The sequence below is a fragment of the Fringilla coelebs genome (assembly GCF_963513975.1).
Source record: "Fringilla coelebs genome assembly, chromosome: 11".
NCBI lineage: Eukaryota > Metazoa > Chordata > Aves > Passeriformes > Fringillidae > Fringilla > Fringilla coelebs.
In genome coordinates this window covers 23,957,909-23,973,331 of record NC_140037.1, presented here as the reverse complement: position 1 = coordinate 23,973,331, position 15,423 = coordinate 23,957,909, and the positions used below count along the sequence as shown (strand labels likewise).

General features: G+C 46.4%; 1 protein-coding gene across 3 annotated transcripts in view; it reads right to left on the bottom strand.

Moving 5' to 3' along the window:
• Positions 1 to 1,544: 1,544 nt before the first annotated feature.
• Positions 1,545 to 15,423, bottom strand: part of FGF13 (fibroblast growth factor 13) — a gene marked incomplete at both ends in the record, with an annotated part of 190,627 nt that continues 176,748 nt past the window's right edge. For all 3 annotated transcript variants that reach the window (XM_084212798.1, XM_084212796.1, XM_084212797.1), the window contains 2 exons: positions 1,545 to 1,681; positions 2,137 to 2,335. In XM_084212798.1, the coding sequence (XP_084068924.1) occupies positions 1,545 to 1,681; positions 2,137 to 2,335 (336 nt within the window). The remainder of the gene's footprint in view (positions 1,682 to 2,136; positions 2,336 to 15,423) is intronic.

The window sequence follows — 15,423 nt, the reverse complement described above, 5'->3', positions numbered from 1 at the left end:
CAGGGCTCATTCCCAAGGCCTGGAGACACCAAGTGTGGCTGTGTTCGAGTATCTCAGCTGGGCACGCGCAGGACCAGCTCTGACAGTGCCCAAAAGCAAAGAAAGTTTGAATTTCTGTATGTATGGCGTTACAGGGAATGACCGTCACACAGAAAGATCTTGAACATTAATTACAATTAATTTTGAACATTTTGTAACTTTATAATTTAATTGCCAACCCTTTTCCCTTCAAATTAACCATGGATGTACAGCATACAATCAAACAAGCTTTTTTAAAAAGTACATCTTAATATAAATAGTTTATTCAGTGCATGGTTGTGTATACAACAAATAATAAACAACTTTTTTGTACCAGGCAGAAAGCTGCCTGCACAGAACTAATTCAGTTTTGGAGCACAGAATCCAACGATGATTAATGCACAAAATCTGACACATCATGCAACTCTATGCCAATATTCCAACTTTCTCCCATGCAACAGACATGATGACCTAAATGGAAACCTAACTACGTTTTTTAAACAATTGTTTCCAATAGCAGTATAAGTATATGTTGTTTAGGGGTAACCTGTCCTAACGTTTCCTCCTACACAATATTCACGTGCCCGTTACAGTGAAAGGACTTTTACAAATAAGACGTTTCTTATAAAAAAATTAAGTCACCTTAATTCCACAGTTTCTGTCTTTAGAAAAGAAGCCACAACGATAGTTTAACATGACACACAAAATGGAATTAAGAGAAATCTACACTGGAGGATAATTTTATCCCTTTCTGTTAACTTCCACTTGGGATAACAAAACAACTCAATTCCTACAGACTGGGGTTAGCACAAGAACTTTACCAGAAACTACAAATCTATAAAAATTTATATTTCGTTGTGTTTAAAACCACAAGAACACTGTTTGCTTGAGCCTGAGACACCAACTCTCAGTTCCAACCCTGAATTTTGAATTATTTTTTTTAAAGACATAGCTTTAAAGACCCATTGGAGTTCAGAAATCAAAAAGTTGCACTATTCCAAATTAAAGGATACATTTTTTTTATCAAGCCTTAGATATAAAACGGTAAGCCAAGGAAACAACAGAGTTTACATATTTGTTTTTTGTTTGCCCCTATAAAACATACAAGCATTAAAATTTCCTTTGAAGAGCAAAAGTGGTCTTTTCTGAGTTGGAAAGCAAATTCTTATCAGCAGTGAATGCTGTGAAATGTTTTTGTTTCGTTTTCCACAAAGCATAGGAGAGAGAGAGAAAAAGAGAGAAAGAAAAAGTGAGAGAGAGAAAGAGCTGGACATTTCTTCTCGGAGGTTTTCCCACAGCTGTGTCTGCTGTTGTCCAACTGCCTTGTGGTGTGCACAAGCACATTCTACATGCCTGGGGATTATCCTTTGCCAACCAGAAGATCTAATGGCTGATAAACGGGTGACCTATGCGAGCTCGTGCCTTGTCCTGGGCACCTGAGGGTTTGGATGAAAGACTGCGAGTAAGAATTCAACTGCATCCAGAGGTAAGGTTCTTTAGAGAGCACTTGGCTGGCCTCAACCTGGCTACGTGGACTCATTTTGGCTCATGGATTTACCCCCATTTAGCACTCCTGAAACGCTTCTGCTCTTTGTTGGGGTCCCACTTCCAGACCTGGAGAACTCTGTGAGATCGTGGAGGGAAGGCTCTTTGTACATGGCCACTGCAAGGCAAGAGAGAGCAGAACATCAGCACAGCTGGGGCTGGGGCAAAGCCCAGCTCTGACACCACACTGGCATTGCTCAGCGATCTGCACTGCAAGGAGAGACAAACACCCAGGGCAAGGAGACCCCTTCCATTTCAAACACTCCCTGAGAACCTGAGACCCTCTTCAGTGGATGGACAGAAGGGGAAAACCACCCCTCCCTCTCCCACTGCACTTACACAACCCTGCAGGACAGACCTAAGCTGCCAAAAATCAGCATTTCCTTACGAACAGAGAAGAAGCACTGTCAGTAGCTGTGATTTAACCTGTTGGAACTCTGCTGAGACAAACACCACGTCACAGAACATGACACTCCCGTTATGTAAGCAGCTGGACAGGTCAAATATACATGCACAGCAATTAAACACAACACAGAATCAGTTCAGATAAATGGAGCAAACCCAAGCAATTACCTTTTAAGGGTTTTGGAAGAAAGTGTGCTGCAGGCTTATTTTTCTTCACGTGGTTTCCTTTCATTATTTCTCCTTCTTTGTTAAGACCCAAATACCAACCCCGGCCAGACTGTTGCTGTCTGTAGATCATTGAGGAATATGTCACATAGTAGTTTTCAAATACTGATTCTTTGAACTTGCATTCAGGTGTGAAATGTTCCTGTAAGAAAGCAACAGATCAGTATGTGCAAACCTCGCATCAGTTAATGAAAAAGCATCCGATATCCATTGCTCTCTGAATGGTTAGAAGTCATACCCCTCATCCTCAACCATCCAGTTATGAAACATGGGTCCTACAAGTATTAGCAAAGGAGTAGCACAATTTGAAACCTGTGAACTGATGCTGTGAGCAGCTCTAAGTAGAGTGTAATAAGATCTTTGTGAACAATGAGTAAAAAGTCAGAGGATTTATTGATTGATGCAGCTAATGGATGTCAGGCAGACATGGAGCTGTGTCACTCCTGGGACCAGCTGTGCTGCAGCCCTGCAGGCAGGGAGAGCCCAGAGGGTGCTTTGTGCATTCACTGCTGCCCTCAGCTGTGAGAGACAAGGGCAGAGCAGTGCAGAGCCAACATGCCAGCCATGGTAAATTCAGTAAATGGCTGAATCTCCCTCACCCCAACAGCCCCGGCTCCTTCGGCCTTTGAACGTTACAAGTTGTGGCAACATCTCGCCTATGGACTCTAAAATATGAAAGGGGAAGGGTTTGGTCTTTGTTGCCATCTCAGTTGTGCCTCAGTCTGCACCACAGAGCAGCCAGATGTTTGCTGGCCTCCCCCTGTGAAGGCAGCCAGCTGCAGGGGAGCTGCCCTCGTGCTTACAGTACCCCACAGAGGCATGAAAGAAAGGAGGAAAAATTGTGCTTGTATAATGATTGTAATTTTGATTTTAAAATATCACAGGAAATTAAATGTCTCAGGAGCTTAAGATATTCTTATTTAGTTTCTAAAATATTCTCATGTGAGAAAAGGATGGTATTAAAAAAAAAGAAACCGACCACTCTGCATTTTCTGCACATCTTTTGCCATTTTGTCTTTACAAGAGAAAGAAAAAAGCTCCCATTCTCTGACTGGCATTTGCTTCAACAAAGAATGTGAAGCAAGCAATTTTCTTTTTTTTTTCCTTTAAGCTAATTGGTTGTTATTTAGTTAATTGACAATTGGTTTCAATTGCTGTCAAATAGGGACAGTCATTGCATTTTTGTAAGATTTCTGCATAAAAGCCTTCCCTCACTGTTCTCTGCCCAGCATCAGCCATGGTAACAAAGACTATTGCAAGGGTATCATCCAATTAGCAGCAAAATGGCAAACTACAGTGCTCCCACTGGCAGATTATGGTTTATGTACAGTAATTTGGAGCTGTTTAGGGTACAAAAGGCCCGCTTGTACACAGCAGCAGAGGGTCAGACTGCAAACAGAACCCCAGCATTTCCTCTGGAGCTCTCAGGTTCACCTCAGACACACCCAGTTAGCAGACACAAGTGTTGAATTCCAAGGCCAGGTTTTTCCTGTCTCTCAGCTGTCCTTTTAGTCTATCCTTGCAATGAAAACAATGCAAATGAGTTCTGGAAAGTCCAGTGTTATGGATACGTTATTACAGAAAACAGATGAAAAAAATTCTTTCTGTGAAACAGTATTTCCATCTCTGCTTTCCTCAAAAGTCACTGATGATGGCACCTAAATGACAATAAACCGCAGTCACTCAAGCCCCTCACACATCCACCCCTAACACTGAATGAATGAATGAATAAATAAAAAAGAAAAGACAGTGCTGGTTCACTGTAGTCATGACTCAGCCACGCTTAAGTGAGCAGGAAGATGAACTGTCAGGGGCTGCTTCTTGGTTTTGAGCTGATCAGCTGAACTACTGAAAGGTTCCTTCATGAAAAAATCTGTAGCTGCATTGAACATGTGAAAAATAATTAAAAAGTAATAATTTGGTGTATGATAATACGGTAAAAAGGCCTTGTGGCCTTTTTTATACACTTAGAGTAGCAGTATTTCCAGGCAGCTGACTGGATTACATCTAAAATAATTCAGGCTACATTACAGAATGCCAAGCCTGAAAGCTAAAATATCATAAAAGCCAGTCTGGAATTCCTCCTGCTCTATTTGTGCAGAAGACATATCTGAAGCCAAAACCTCTCCAAATTATCAGCCATCACAGCCACCTACCCTGCAGGACTGCATGTCAATGATTCTGTGCTCCAAATGAGTCTGGAGCAGGAATTCAGCCTCCCCAGGACCCAAAAGAGGAAGCCTGGGTGTGAGGAAGGAGTTCAGAGAGCCCCTTGCTGGGACAGCTGATGCTCAGGGCAGGGGCAGGAGAAGATGTTTGCTCTCTGCCATTTATTGCCATTTATTCTGAATTTGCACTGTGGATACCATCAGCAGGGACCACCACCAAATTCTTCCAGTCATGAGCTCAGGACTGGGTTTGTTCAATGTTTCTCTCACCACAGGTCGAATGTCCTACAGCAGGACATTAAAACAATCCCAGATTGTTCAAATATTGTTCTGGGATTGTTCAATCCCAGATAGAACAAACACTACAGCAGTTCATTAGAGCAATCACAGATTTTGTTCAGATGGACTTAGAGCTAGAGGCATGAGTTAACAGCAAGAAAAGAAAATTTAACTTTGAAAAGTATTCAAGAAAAGTATTGTGTACTTGGGAAACTTGGAAAATGTTCTTATATATTGAGCATGTAATTATATTCCTTGTGATCAATGACTATGTCTGTGTACAGGATTTATCCTTTATTTTCTCCACTTAATGAAAATTGGATTTTTTCCCTCCATATCCCAATTTCTTTCAGAACTATAATGTAGCCCAGGATTCCATTTTACAATCATGAATTTTTGAAGGAGCCTCGTTAAGGCTCCAGAGTAGTGATTTTCTGCACCAGTGAGCCTGCCTTTTTTTATTAACAGAGATTGATTTTCCCCATCTTGGCATGTGAGGTTCCAGGGTGTATCCTCTGGACCATCACCCTGTAATGTGCAGCGCTATCAGCAGCACAGGATGGGAACACTTCGGCTTTCATGTTGTCAGGAGCAACAGCTTTTAGATCCCCAGCGTGAGGAGCCTGAAGAAGCTGGGATTCCCTGAGCCCCCTGAGCCATTTGCTGCAGCAATGGAAAATGACAATTGCCTCGCAGCGATGCATTTTGTGTCAGGGCGGCACAGACAGCTCCCGGCCCCGCGCCGCTGTCCTCGGTGCTGGAGCTCCCCTGGTTGGAGGGGTCCTGGGGCTGCAGCGGGAGCAGCTCCTGCTCTGCACGCACAGGTCCTGGGGGCTCTTTGGCCACGGGACCGTGCCTGTCCCCAGCACAGCAAAGACACCTTTCCAGGGGGCTGGGGGCTTTTGGGACAGGCCTTGGCGCAGCTCAGGGGGAGCATCCCTTTGGCCACAGCCCTTGCGGGCGAGTTTTCACAGACTCTGCAGGTAGCCCAAAGCCCTCAGGAGGGACTGGGAGGCTGAACTAACTGCTACAGACAAACTACCAGCTGGTTTGGGGAACAATTCCCCTGGAGTTCACTTCAAGGTATGTGTACTGGCCATACAACCATGGAAGGAAGAAAATTAGATCAAAAATTATATAGAGAAGAGACACTGAATTTATTCAGGAAAACAACTTAATGACAGGAGTGATAGGGAGGTAAAGTTTTCTGGAGAGTGATCCCAAACAACTCCACAGAACGGATTTTCCTTATTGCTAATGCAATGAACAGGAATTTATCACAATTTATCACAAGTGAAACACGAACCGTCAGTGGTGTGTGAAATTGTATAGCGCAAAGCTTCTGTGAAGAGTACAACGGAGTCCAAGGAAGCAGCTGGAGAACCAGGATCTCCAGAGAAAGGTTTCAGGTTGTCACTAGGTATTCTCTGAATCCATGAAAAAAGCGCTGAAAAGAACCCGTAATGATTCCCTTGAATCATTCCTTTGCACAGCAAACAAAATGCACAAATTCAGGGAAAAATGCCCACAGTGAACCGAAGTAGAAAAGATATTAATTACAAATACAGAGATTCAGAGGTGTGAATTCTGTTCATTACTCTTTTCCTACCCTTATCAGTGACTCAGTTGAGCAGATGTCTCCATCTTTGCCCAGGTTTTTCAGTGGCCTTTGGGCCCATCAATAACCAACTATTTAAAGCTGGGTGCGTCACCTCAGCGTGCTCTGCCCGTCAGGATGTGCTGCTGGTGAGCCAAGGGAAACGACTCAGAGACTGTAAACAAGGCTGGAATTTAACTGAGACAGGAACTATGCAGAATCATATTACTGCTCCCCTGTCTTTTGGTGATGCTTCACTTTACAGCTGTGTTGATTAACCAAAGCATTCCTTAACTGGGGCAGGAGAACTAAGGCATGATACATATAGATACTGCAGAGGAAATTAATCCTGCTGGAAAAACACCTGTAATGGGGCTTAAAACTTCTGCAAATGCCCAGGAATCCACCTCAGAGATGTCAAACACAGGTCCCTGTCCTAATCCATCCCACCAAGTTTTGACATACAATGTACTTGGTATAAAGAAAGACAGAAGATCCACTTTACCCCAAATTCTTCTCTTGGACAGAAGATCCACTTTACCCCAAATTCTTCTCTTTTGCATCATGTTTACCTTGATGATGCTGGAAGCATTGCAGAGGGAAACCTCTGCCATTAGCTGAATGATCAAGTCTTATTTTAATCCATTCCAATGCTTGCACCCATCCTATTTCAATTTCTGCAGCTTTAGGAGGAGCACTCAGGTCCCCTGAAGCAGCCCAGGCAGCTGCAGCAGGTCCCTCTGTGTGCAGGTATCAGTGTGGAACACACACCCCGAGCCCACTGGAGCATCACTCCAGCAGCCTTGGGGCTGTGCCAGCTGCTGCATCGTGCTCCCACTGAAAACCACCAGAGAACTCCCTTTTCCTCTCAGCAGGCTCTCAGTTCTCCCCCAAGCAGCCAATCCTTTTCATAATTTCTCTAAGCTCATTATCTTTGTTCCCTGCCACAGCAGCTTCCACAGGTGAATCCAGCACTGTGGAATACATATTTAAAATGTGTCTGCTGTTGTTTTTTATCATAAGCACACTTCTCATCTTTTTTTTTTTTTTTTTTTTACAGCTTTCCACTCTTAGCTTTTAGTTTTGGAAAACAGCACATAAAAGTACTCAGTGTGCTTCTTCTGTGCCATTCATTACCCCACATCTCTCCATCGTGCCTCTGCTTATTCATCTCTTGTCTTAACTAAGCAGGCCTAATCTTTTTAAATCTCTTCTCATATGAAACTTTCTCAGTGCCTTTAATCATTTTCATTACCTTTCACTGAATTCTTTCTTTTCCTCTATCATTTCCAGAACTGAAACACAACTTTTAAGAAGAGGCTGCTGCACCATTGAGTTGCATAACAGAGGTATTTCCAGTCATTTGTCCTATGACAAAGTAAAATGGACTTTGTTGCTCAACCTCATTATTGTACATTTGTAGAAAAATTCTCTATCTTTTCAGTTGTGTCTCTGACAAATGTAGTCCAATTTTATGGTATTTCTGACCCTCTGATTAAGCAGTGTACCCAAGCCTAAATATTAAAGGAAGGGAGAAAGATGCAAAAAGCAGCTTGAACAGCCTTCTTCCCCAGAACTAGAGCAGAGAGCACCAAAGATGCTAAGCAACCTATTTTATAACAAATCCATTATTACACAGATAACCTCTCAGACACTGCAATCAGATTTCTAGCAGTCATACTTGACATCAAATCCTGGTATTGTCAAATCTTTCCAACACAGCTGTTGAGCAGAACGTCCTCAAGCCCCCCTGGCACTTGTGCAGCCCAGCCCGGGGCTCTCCATGCCCAGCGAGGCTCTGAGGAGCAGCGGGGCTGCTCAGGGCACAGGGGATTTTCTGCTGCTCCTGGGGAGATGGCAGAGATCTCCTCTGGACTGACACCCATGGCTTCATGCACATTTATCTTAAAGGGCTGAACACAATGATCTAATCAGTATCTGCAGCAAGCTCTAAATCTCTCTGTTTAATTACAAGCAGGGGCATGATCCCTTCTGCAGTGGATGCTCCTAAGTTCTCTGGAAAATCGAGAAGGCACACTGAGCTTTTTCTCTTCTGGGGGAGAGCAGCTGAATGAGCAGGAGTCAGAGCAAGGGGGACAGGGCTGTAGCCTCCTGTGGGAGCAGTGCTGGCAGGGGATGCTGTCTGTGCCGGCCTGGCTGTGCAAGTGCAGCTGGGTCAGTCCACGGCAGAGGGATCCCCTCTGCTGCTCCCTGCTGAGTGCCATCCTGTGCTCCTGTGGCAGAGCTCTGCCCAGCTCAGCCTGTGCTCAGCCCGGCCCTCCCCAGCCTGCAGCAGCTTCTGCTGACACTGGAGAAGAAGGATGGGGTCTGCACCAGAGGAAGAGCTCAGCTGCTGCTGAACGAGCTCTTTTTCTGCACACCAGCAATTGCCTCTGCTCAGTGACTGTGAGAGGCTGCAAGAGGAAGATAAACACCAGCAGGAGCTGCAGGAGGAATAATGCCACACTACATCACACAGGCTCCTGCCTGGCTGTCAGCTGAGGGTGCTCCACAGCAGCAGCCAGCCCTGCCCTCTGCCTGGGCTGCTGTGGGTGCCTGTCTCTGGGTTCTGGCTCAGCCATCCCCGGGGGCTCAGCACAGCTCTGTCCCTCTCCTGGGAGCCCCAGCAGTGCCCCAGCAGTGCCCCTGTGCTGTGCCCACGCTGCCCCGGGCACTGCCTGTGCTGCAGCTGCTGCCTCAGAGGAGCCTCCCCTACAGCAACACTGCCAAACCTATTTTGGGACCCCCCTGGAAAGCTTTGTAAAGTAATCCATGCAGCAGAGGTTTTGGACTGGGATTATATACTAAAAAATAACCCCAGACTAACAGGCCTATTAATTAATATTAGCCTATTATATTAGGCTTTTATTCTGAAGCATTACATTGCAAGCATAAATGTTAATATGGATAAAGTCAGTGTTGGGAAACTTAAGCAGGACATTACACTCAACAAAAGCAGTGACTCCTTCAGAACTTGATCCAAAACATGTTTTAACCAAGGCAAATGTTACCCATGCCTCCACTGCATTTTGGTTAGCTCCTAATCTTCAGGTAGCCTGCAAAGACACACAGACCTCTTGCTTTAAGAAACCTAGGATATTAGATATTTGTCACTATTCATTCAGCTTGCTTAATACAAAATGTAAATATAAAAACTGAGCTTAATAATAATAATAATGTGAATATCACAGGTTCAAGGAACTGGTTAGCTCTATCCTGACCAAAGCAGCACTGTTGTCTGACCAAATGGTAATGAGACCTTTTCAAATGAGCTTGATTTACTGAAATCTGCTCATTCATGCATGCCATGGGTGGATGTTTTTCAAACCTCAGCAGGCTGGCAGTGCCAGGGCATTACTGGCAGCCAAATCCTGCTTCTTGATACAGAGCATGATGCTCTTTGGAATCTGTGCACCCTCACAGCTCCCTGCATGATGCTATTGACCATATGCTGCTAGGGGATCTCAGAGGGATGTTTGTATCAGAGATGGTAGCTCATCCGAGAGATTTCAGATGGCAAAACCTTTAGCAACCTTTAGTAAAAGGTAATAAAGGATTATACATGGGAGATGAGGTACAAGAGTGGCCCTTTACTTGAGAGCTGATGCTGACTGGTAGGACACATTTGCTTCAGCAGATGAAGACCCCACCTACGAAGGAACACATGCAGAGCACAGCTAAATCTCTCTCTGAAAATGACATATACACACCTTGTAAGCAATTGAAGTTTTGGGGAAGTTTTCCAGCACTTGTATGTCCTCTTAACAGGCCTCCAGCGAGCCACTGGAGCCAAGAAATAGCTCTGACCTTCCAAGAGACAGCGTGAGCACACAGATAAGCTCACAAAGCTCTGGTTTCTTTCTCCCACAGTGATAGGGCCTTTGCAAAGGCCTGTCACTTGGCTGCTTTATGACCCTCTGCTGCCCCTGGGCTGTGGAAAAGATTACTCTGGAGCCAGACTTTTGGGAGACACCATGCTGCTGTTGTCTAAGCAGCAGAGGAGAAACAGGTCCCTGCTAAAACACTTGCAAACCTAATTTAAACTTGGAACATACCCAAATGTCTCTGGGAGGTGCAATTTAAAACCCTGACCTAAGATAGCCTGGACTGCAGTCACAGATTTCTGGGAATGCTGTGGGACACTTGCTCCATGAATCAAACACTGCAGATCTCTGTATTATAACCTTTCCACAGGAGAGCTGTTCTGAGTTGTCTCACAGTAAAAAAATTAGAAAAGCACTAAATTCAAACATAGGTATGACCACTCCCTTAGACATCTACTCCAGCAAGTCTCTCAGGCTTCCTGACAATTTGAGTCAAAGAATCCTTTCCATCATCATCATCTCCATCCCCATCATCTCCATCTCCACCTCCATCCCCATCTCCATCCCCATCTCCATCTCCATCTCCATCTCACTGACAGTGTTACCTGTTGAACAGACAGGGAGCTCCCTGAAAGGATTTAGGAGGGTTTGAGTGAAATCTTTGTCCCTGAATCACACAAAAAGATGAATGATGTGAGCACTTTGATTTGAGAACTAAAGCTTGTGTCTCTGCCTCAGAAAGTTTTAAGCACAGTTGAAACGAAGAGCTGGCAGGAGATTACCAGATGCTGGGGTGTAGCAGGCACAGGCCCTGTGGACCTGCCTTGGCGTTCAGAAACAGGATGCTGAGTCAGGATGACTGAACAAAAGGAGCCCCTCTCTCCCGCTCTCGGACCCTGGCTTATCTCTCTGTAAAGCTATAGGTCACTTTCCTTTAACCCTTACTATTGGACAATTCTCAATCCTCCCTAACCCTATATAAACCCCTGTTTCTGCCCGGCTCGTTGGAGCCGCTGTCCCTGAGACCCTTCGAGACACTCCGTGGAAGAGCTACGAAGAAGACCAATAAAGACATCGTCTTGGAACCTCATACAGCGCTCTCCTCTCTTTCCCGGTCTTGCGAGTGCCTGCTGGGTGCCCCAGCCAAGCCTAGCTAGCCTAAAGAGCTGAAATCACTCATGAGCTGATAATCACTGAGCTGTATATCACTAAAGGCTAGCTAAGGCACAGGCTGGGTGCACTGCCAGAGCTTGGGCTGGTTAGCCCCCCTCAGAGCTGAGCTATCCGGCTTTGGTGCAGCTCCTGGGTACACCCCGTAGCCCAGCCAGCGGCATTAACTGGCGCCCGAACAAGGGGATCTAAACCCTGGAGAGCAGCATTTCTTCTTGAAATAGTAACTGCCTTCGGATCGCCAAACCCCAGAAGAAGTAAGGCCTCCGTTTTAGAAGGTCTACTTCGAATGGACTCAGTCGACCCTCACCTTCACAGCTGGACGACTGTCCGAGGAGACTTGAGACGGCGAGACCACCTACCAGCAGACCTTTTGACCCACATCTGGCTGAAAAAGTGTAAGTTTTAAAAATCAGCCTTTCTTGCGCGCAAAAAAAAATTCACTTGGGTCCATTTTTAGTTTTTTTTTCCTTTTTTTTTCTCTTTTTTCTGCTGGTAGGGAATGGGATTAATGGGATCTAAACTTAGTACAAGATCCCAGGATAAAAAGAGAGAAATTTATTTACTAATTCTAGAAATCCTATCTACTAACAACTTCTCTTTTTCTAAAGGCAATCTTTCAAAATCTAATCTGAAAAAGTTTATAACATGGATAATCCTCCAGTTTCCTGATGTTACTACAAACTCTATAACGCTAGATTCTTTTTGGGATCAGGTTGGAATTAGACTCTATCTTTTACAGTCCAAACAGAATCTATCTGTAGCTCGCTTTATACCTATATTTCATATTATAACAAAAGCCGTAGAAGTAGTTAACAAAAGTTCTTCTCGTACTAACACCTCAGGGAAAAACAGAGTTACGATCTTATCTGTCCCAACAGACCCTCCAAATGCAAATTGTGCTGATAAGGTCGCTGTCACATCCTCTCCTTCCCTGGGTCCTAGTGCGGCGGCGTCTGATCCCACCGCACAACTAACCCCTCGGTCAGCAAATACCAATACAAACCTCGCGCCGTTCCCTACCCCCCCCGCCGCGCCTGCGGGGTCCGCGCGGCCCGCCCTCCCCCTGCCTTCCCCTCCGGACGCGGGAAGCACGAATCCCTTTCCGTGTATTGTGCAAGCTGCGCCGTCCTGTGTGCACCGCACCCCCCTGCCTACCTCTTCGAGTGCTCCCTCCCCCCCTGCCACGGGTGCTCTTATCTCCCCTGCCGTCCCTGCCGGACCCTCAAACACAGCCCCCACCCCTGCTGCTGCCCCCCCCGCCCCTGCGTGTATCGCTGCCCCCAGCTGTGCCGCAGTGGGAGGTTTCCCTGCCTGCCTGGCTACCGCAGCCCCTGAGAACCACGCTGTACCCGCAACAGCCCCCCCCAACCCCAATGCCCCCCCGCATCCCCCTTGCCCCCATCCCCCGGCTTCCCAGCCGCCCACCCACCCTCAGTATCCCTCGCACGGAACCTCGGAAACCCCCCACGGTACCACCCCACCCCCCCATGTCCCTCAATCGTGTGCGTGCGGTGCTACCCGAGTTGCTGCCATCCCAGCGCCACAGCAAACGCCCTGTAGCCAAACTTTGCCGTGTGCTTCCTCAAATCCATCCCAGTCCCAAAAAGCTCTGCCAAAGCCAGCTCCAACACAACATAAAAAGCATAAGGGTCGCTCTCGCTGTTACTCCTCCTCCTCCTCGGACAGCAGTGACAGTGACTCTGATTCTGATACACAGTATATTGATGCATGGGCCCAAATTAAGCTCGAAGCTGCAAAGGCAGGGGATTGGGAAATGGCACAGAGAATTTCTGCCTTCCCAGTAGATTATAAAAAGGGAAAAAGAGGGGGGGCCACTACCCGAAAAACGTGGGAACCTCTAACAAATAAGGAACTCATACAGCTAAGGAACACAGCTAAAGAACATGGCAGAAGCTCTCATATTTTTAGAAATTTCCTAGAAGCCATGTTCTCAGCACATATCTTGGTACCCCACGATATTAAGAATATGGCCCACTGCCTCCTTTCCCCAGCAGAATATATGTTATGGGAAAGGCATTGGAAAAAACAATTGAAAACATTATCAGATTCATATGCTAAAAATGCTGAAAGGCCAGATCTTACAGTCGAACAGCTGGCTGGTGAAGGGGATTTACAGAAACCCAATGATCAGGCTGACACCTTACCTAAGGAAGCATTGCAGGACCTGGCTATGGCAGCAAAAACCTCCTTACTTCTTACCCCAGATGATTCCATTCCTTCCCAACATTTTTCTAATATCAAACAAGGAGTAGAAGAAAGCTTTATCAAATTTGTAGATAGAGTTAAAGATGCCCTAGAAAAACAGATAGAGAGCACAGAGGCAAGAAAAGAACTGTTGTGTAAACTTGTCATGAGTAATGCTAATGAAAAATGCAAAACAATTCTGAGGGCTCTACCCCTGGACACAGAACCTACCATAGAGCAAATGCTGGAAAGCTGCACACGCCATTTGTCCAGTGAAAATACAGTGGCAGAAGCAGTTTCTAAGGGTATTGCTGAAGGAGTTTCTGGTGCATATGCAGTTATGACTTCTAAAGACCAGACTCGCTGCCTGTACTGTGGTGATTTGACACATTTTATGAGGGACTGTCCAGACAGGCTGCCTGCCCGATACCCTGGCCACACCTACCGAAGGCCCCAGCACCAGCCACGCTACCAGCCGTATTCGGGAAACGGGTCTCGGAGCCCGGTGGAGCCCCGGGCTACGACAACAAATCAAAGGCCACCCAGACCCATCCACGCACCGCCCCGGGAGATTCCAGAACACCTGAAGAGGGTCCAACACACGGAGCGACACCGATGGGAACAAGGCGCCAGCTGGTAACCACTCTGTCCATTGACTTTAAAAATAAAGATGTTTATCGTGTTCCCACAGGCAAACGTGGGCCAAAAGGCGGTCCTTCTAACATCTTAATTATAGGTGACACTGTCCATAGCCCAAAGGAGATCTTTGTTGTTCCAGAGGTGCAGACAGTGCACTCAGGACAGGAAATCTTTGTCCAGGTGTACTGCACGGACTTACCATATTTTCTTTCAAAGGGAACTCCAATTGCACAGGCTTTTCTACTCCCAAAGAATCACAGGGAGCAGCTTCCTCTCAACCCTACAGCAATGTGGGCACAAGTTGTGGGACCAAGTAAGCCTACCATCGAGTGTGGTCTCACCTGCAAAGGAGAAAAGTTCCACCTGCCAGGGATGCTGGACACCGGTGCTGATGTGACCATCATCGCTCGCTCAGAGTGGCCAGCACACTGGGATCTACAGCTAGTGCCAGGCATGATTTCAGGGATCGGTGGAGCCGCAGTGTCCATGCGGAGCAAGAACAACGTCCTCGTCGAAGGGCCTGAAGGCAAGCTGGCAACCATCCGCCCATTCGTGGTAAGGGCCCCCATCACCCTTTGGGGAAGGGACATTCTATCCCAATGGGGGGCTTCCCTACGTATTCCCAGCCAGGATTTCTAACTGGGGCCGCTGAGGAGCGCGCACTGCCAGATACTCCTCAACTCACCTGGAAACGCCATGACCCGATCTGGATTGAGCAGTGGCCCCTTTCCAAAGAAAAGCTGCGCGCACTACAAGCTCTCGTGGAAGAACAGCTAACCAAAGGCCACATCGTTGAGACCACCAGCCCTTGGAACTCTCCAGTCTTCGTACTGAAAAAGCCTGGAACGGACAGGTGGAGGCTCCTCCACGACCTTCGCAAAATCAACGAAGTCGTCGAGGACATGGGCCCCTTACAGCCAGGCCTGCCCTCCCCATCGATGCTGCCTAGAGACTGGACACTTGCTATCATAGATATTAAAGACTGTTTTTTCAGCATACCTCTGCACCCTCTCGATGCCCCAAGGTTTGCTTTCTCGGTGCCATCTCTTAACAAAGAGGCTCCACTTAAAAGATATCATTGGCGTTTTCTGCCTCAAGGATTAAAGTCCAGTCCTACTATATGCCAGTGGTATGTTGCTCACATCCTGTCTCCCGTTCGGAAGCTTTTCCCAGAGGCAATCATCCACCACTATATGGATGACATCCTGGTCTGTGCATCAGAAAAAGCTTACCTGGACAAAGCAGTTAAAAAGACTATTGAAACCATAGAAAAGGCAGGATTTGAGATCCGTGAGGACAAAGTACAGTACACCAACCCATGGACTTACCTTGGCTTCCAGATCCG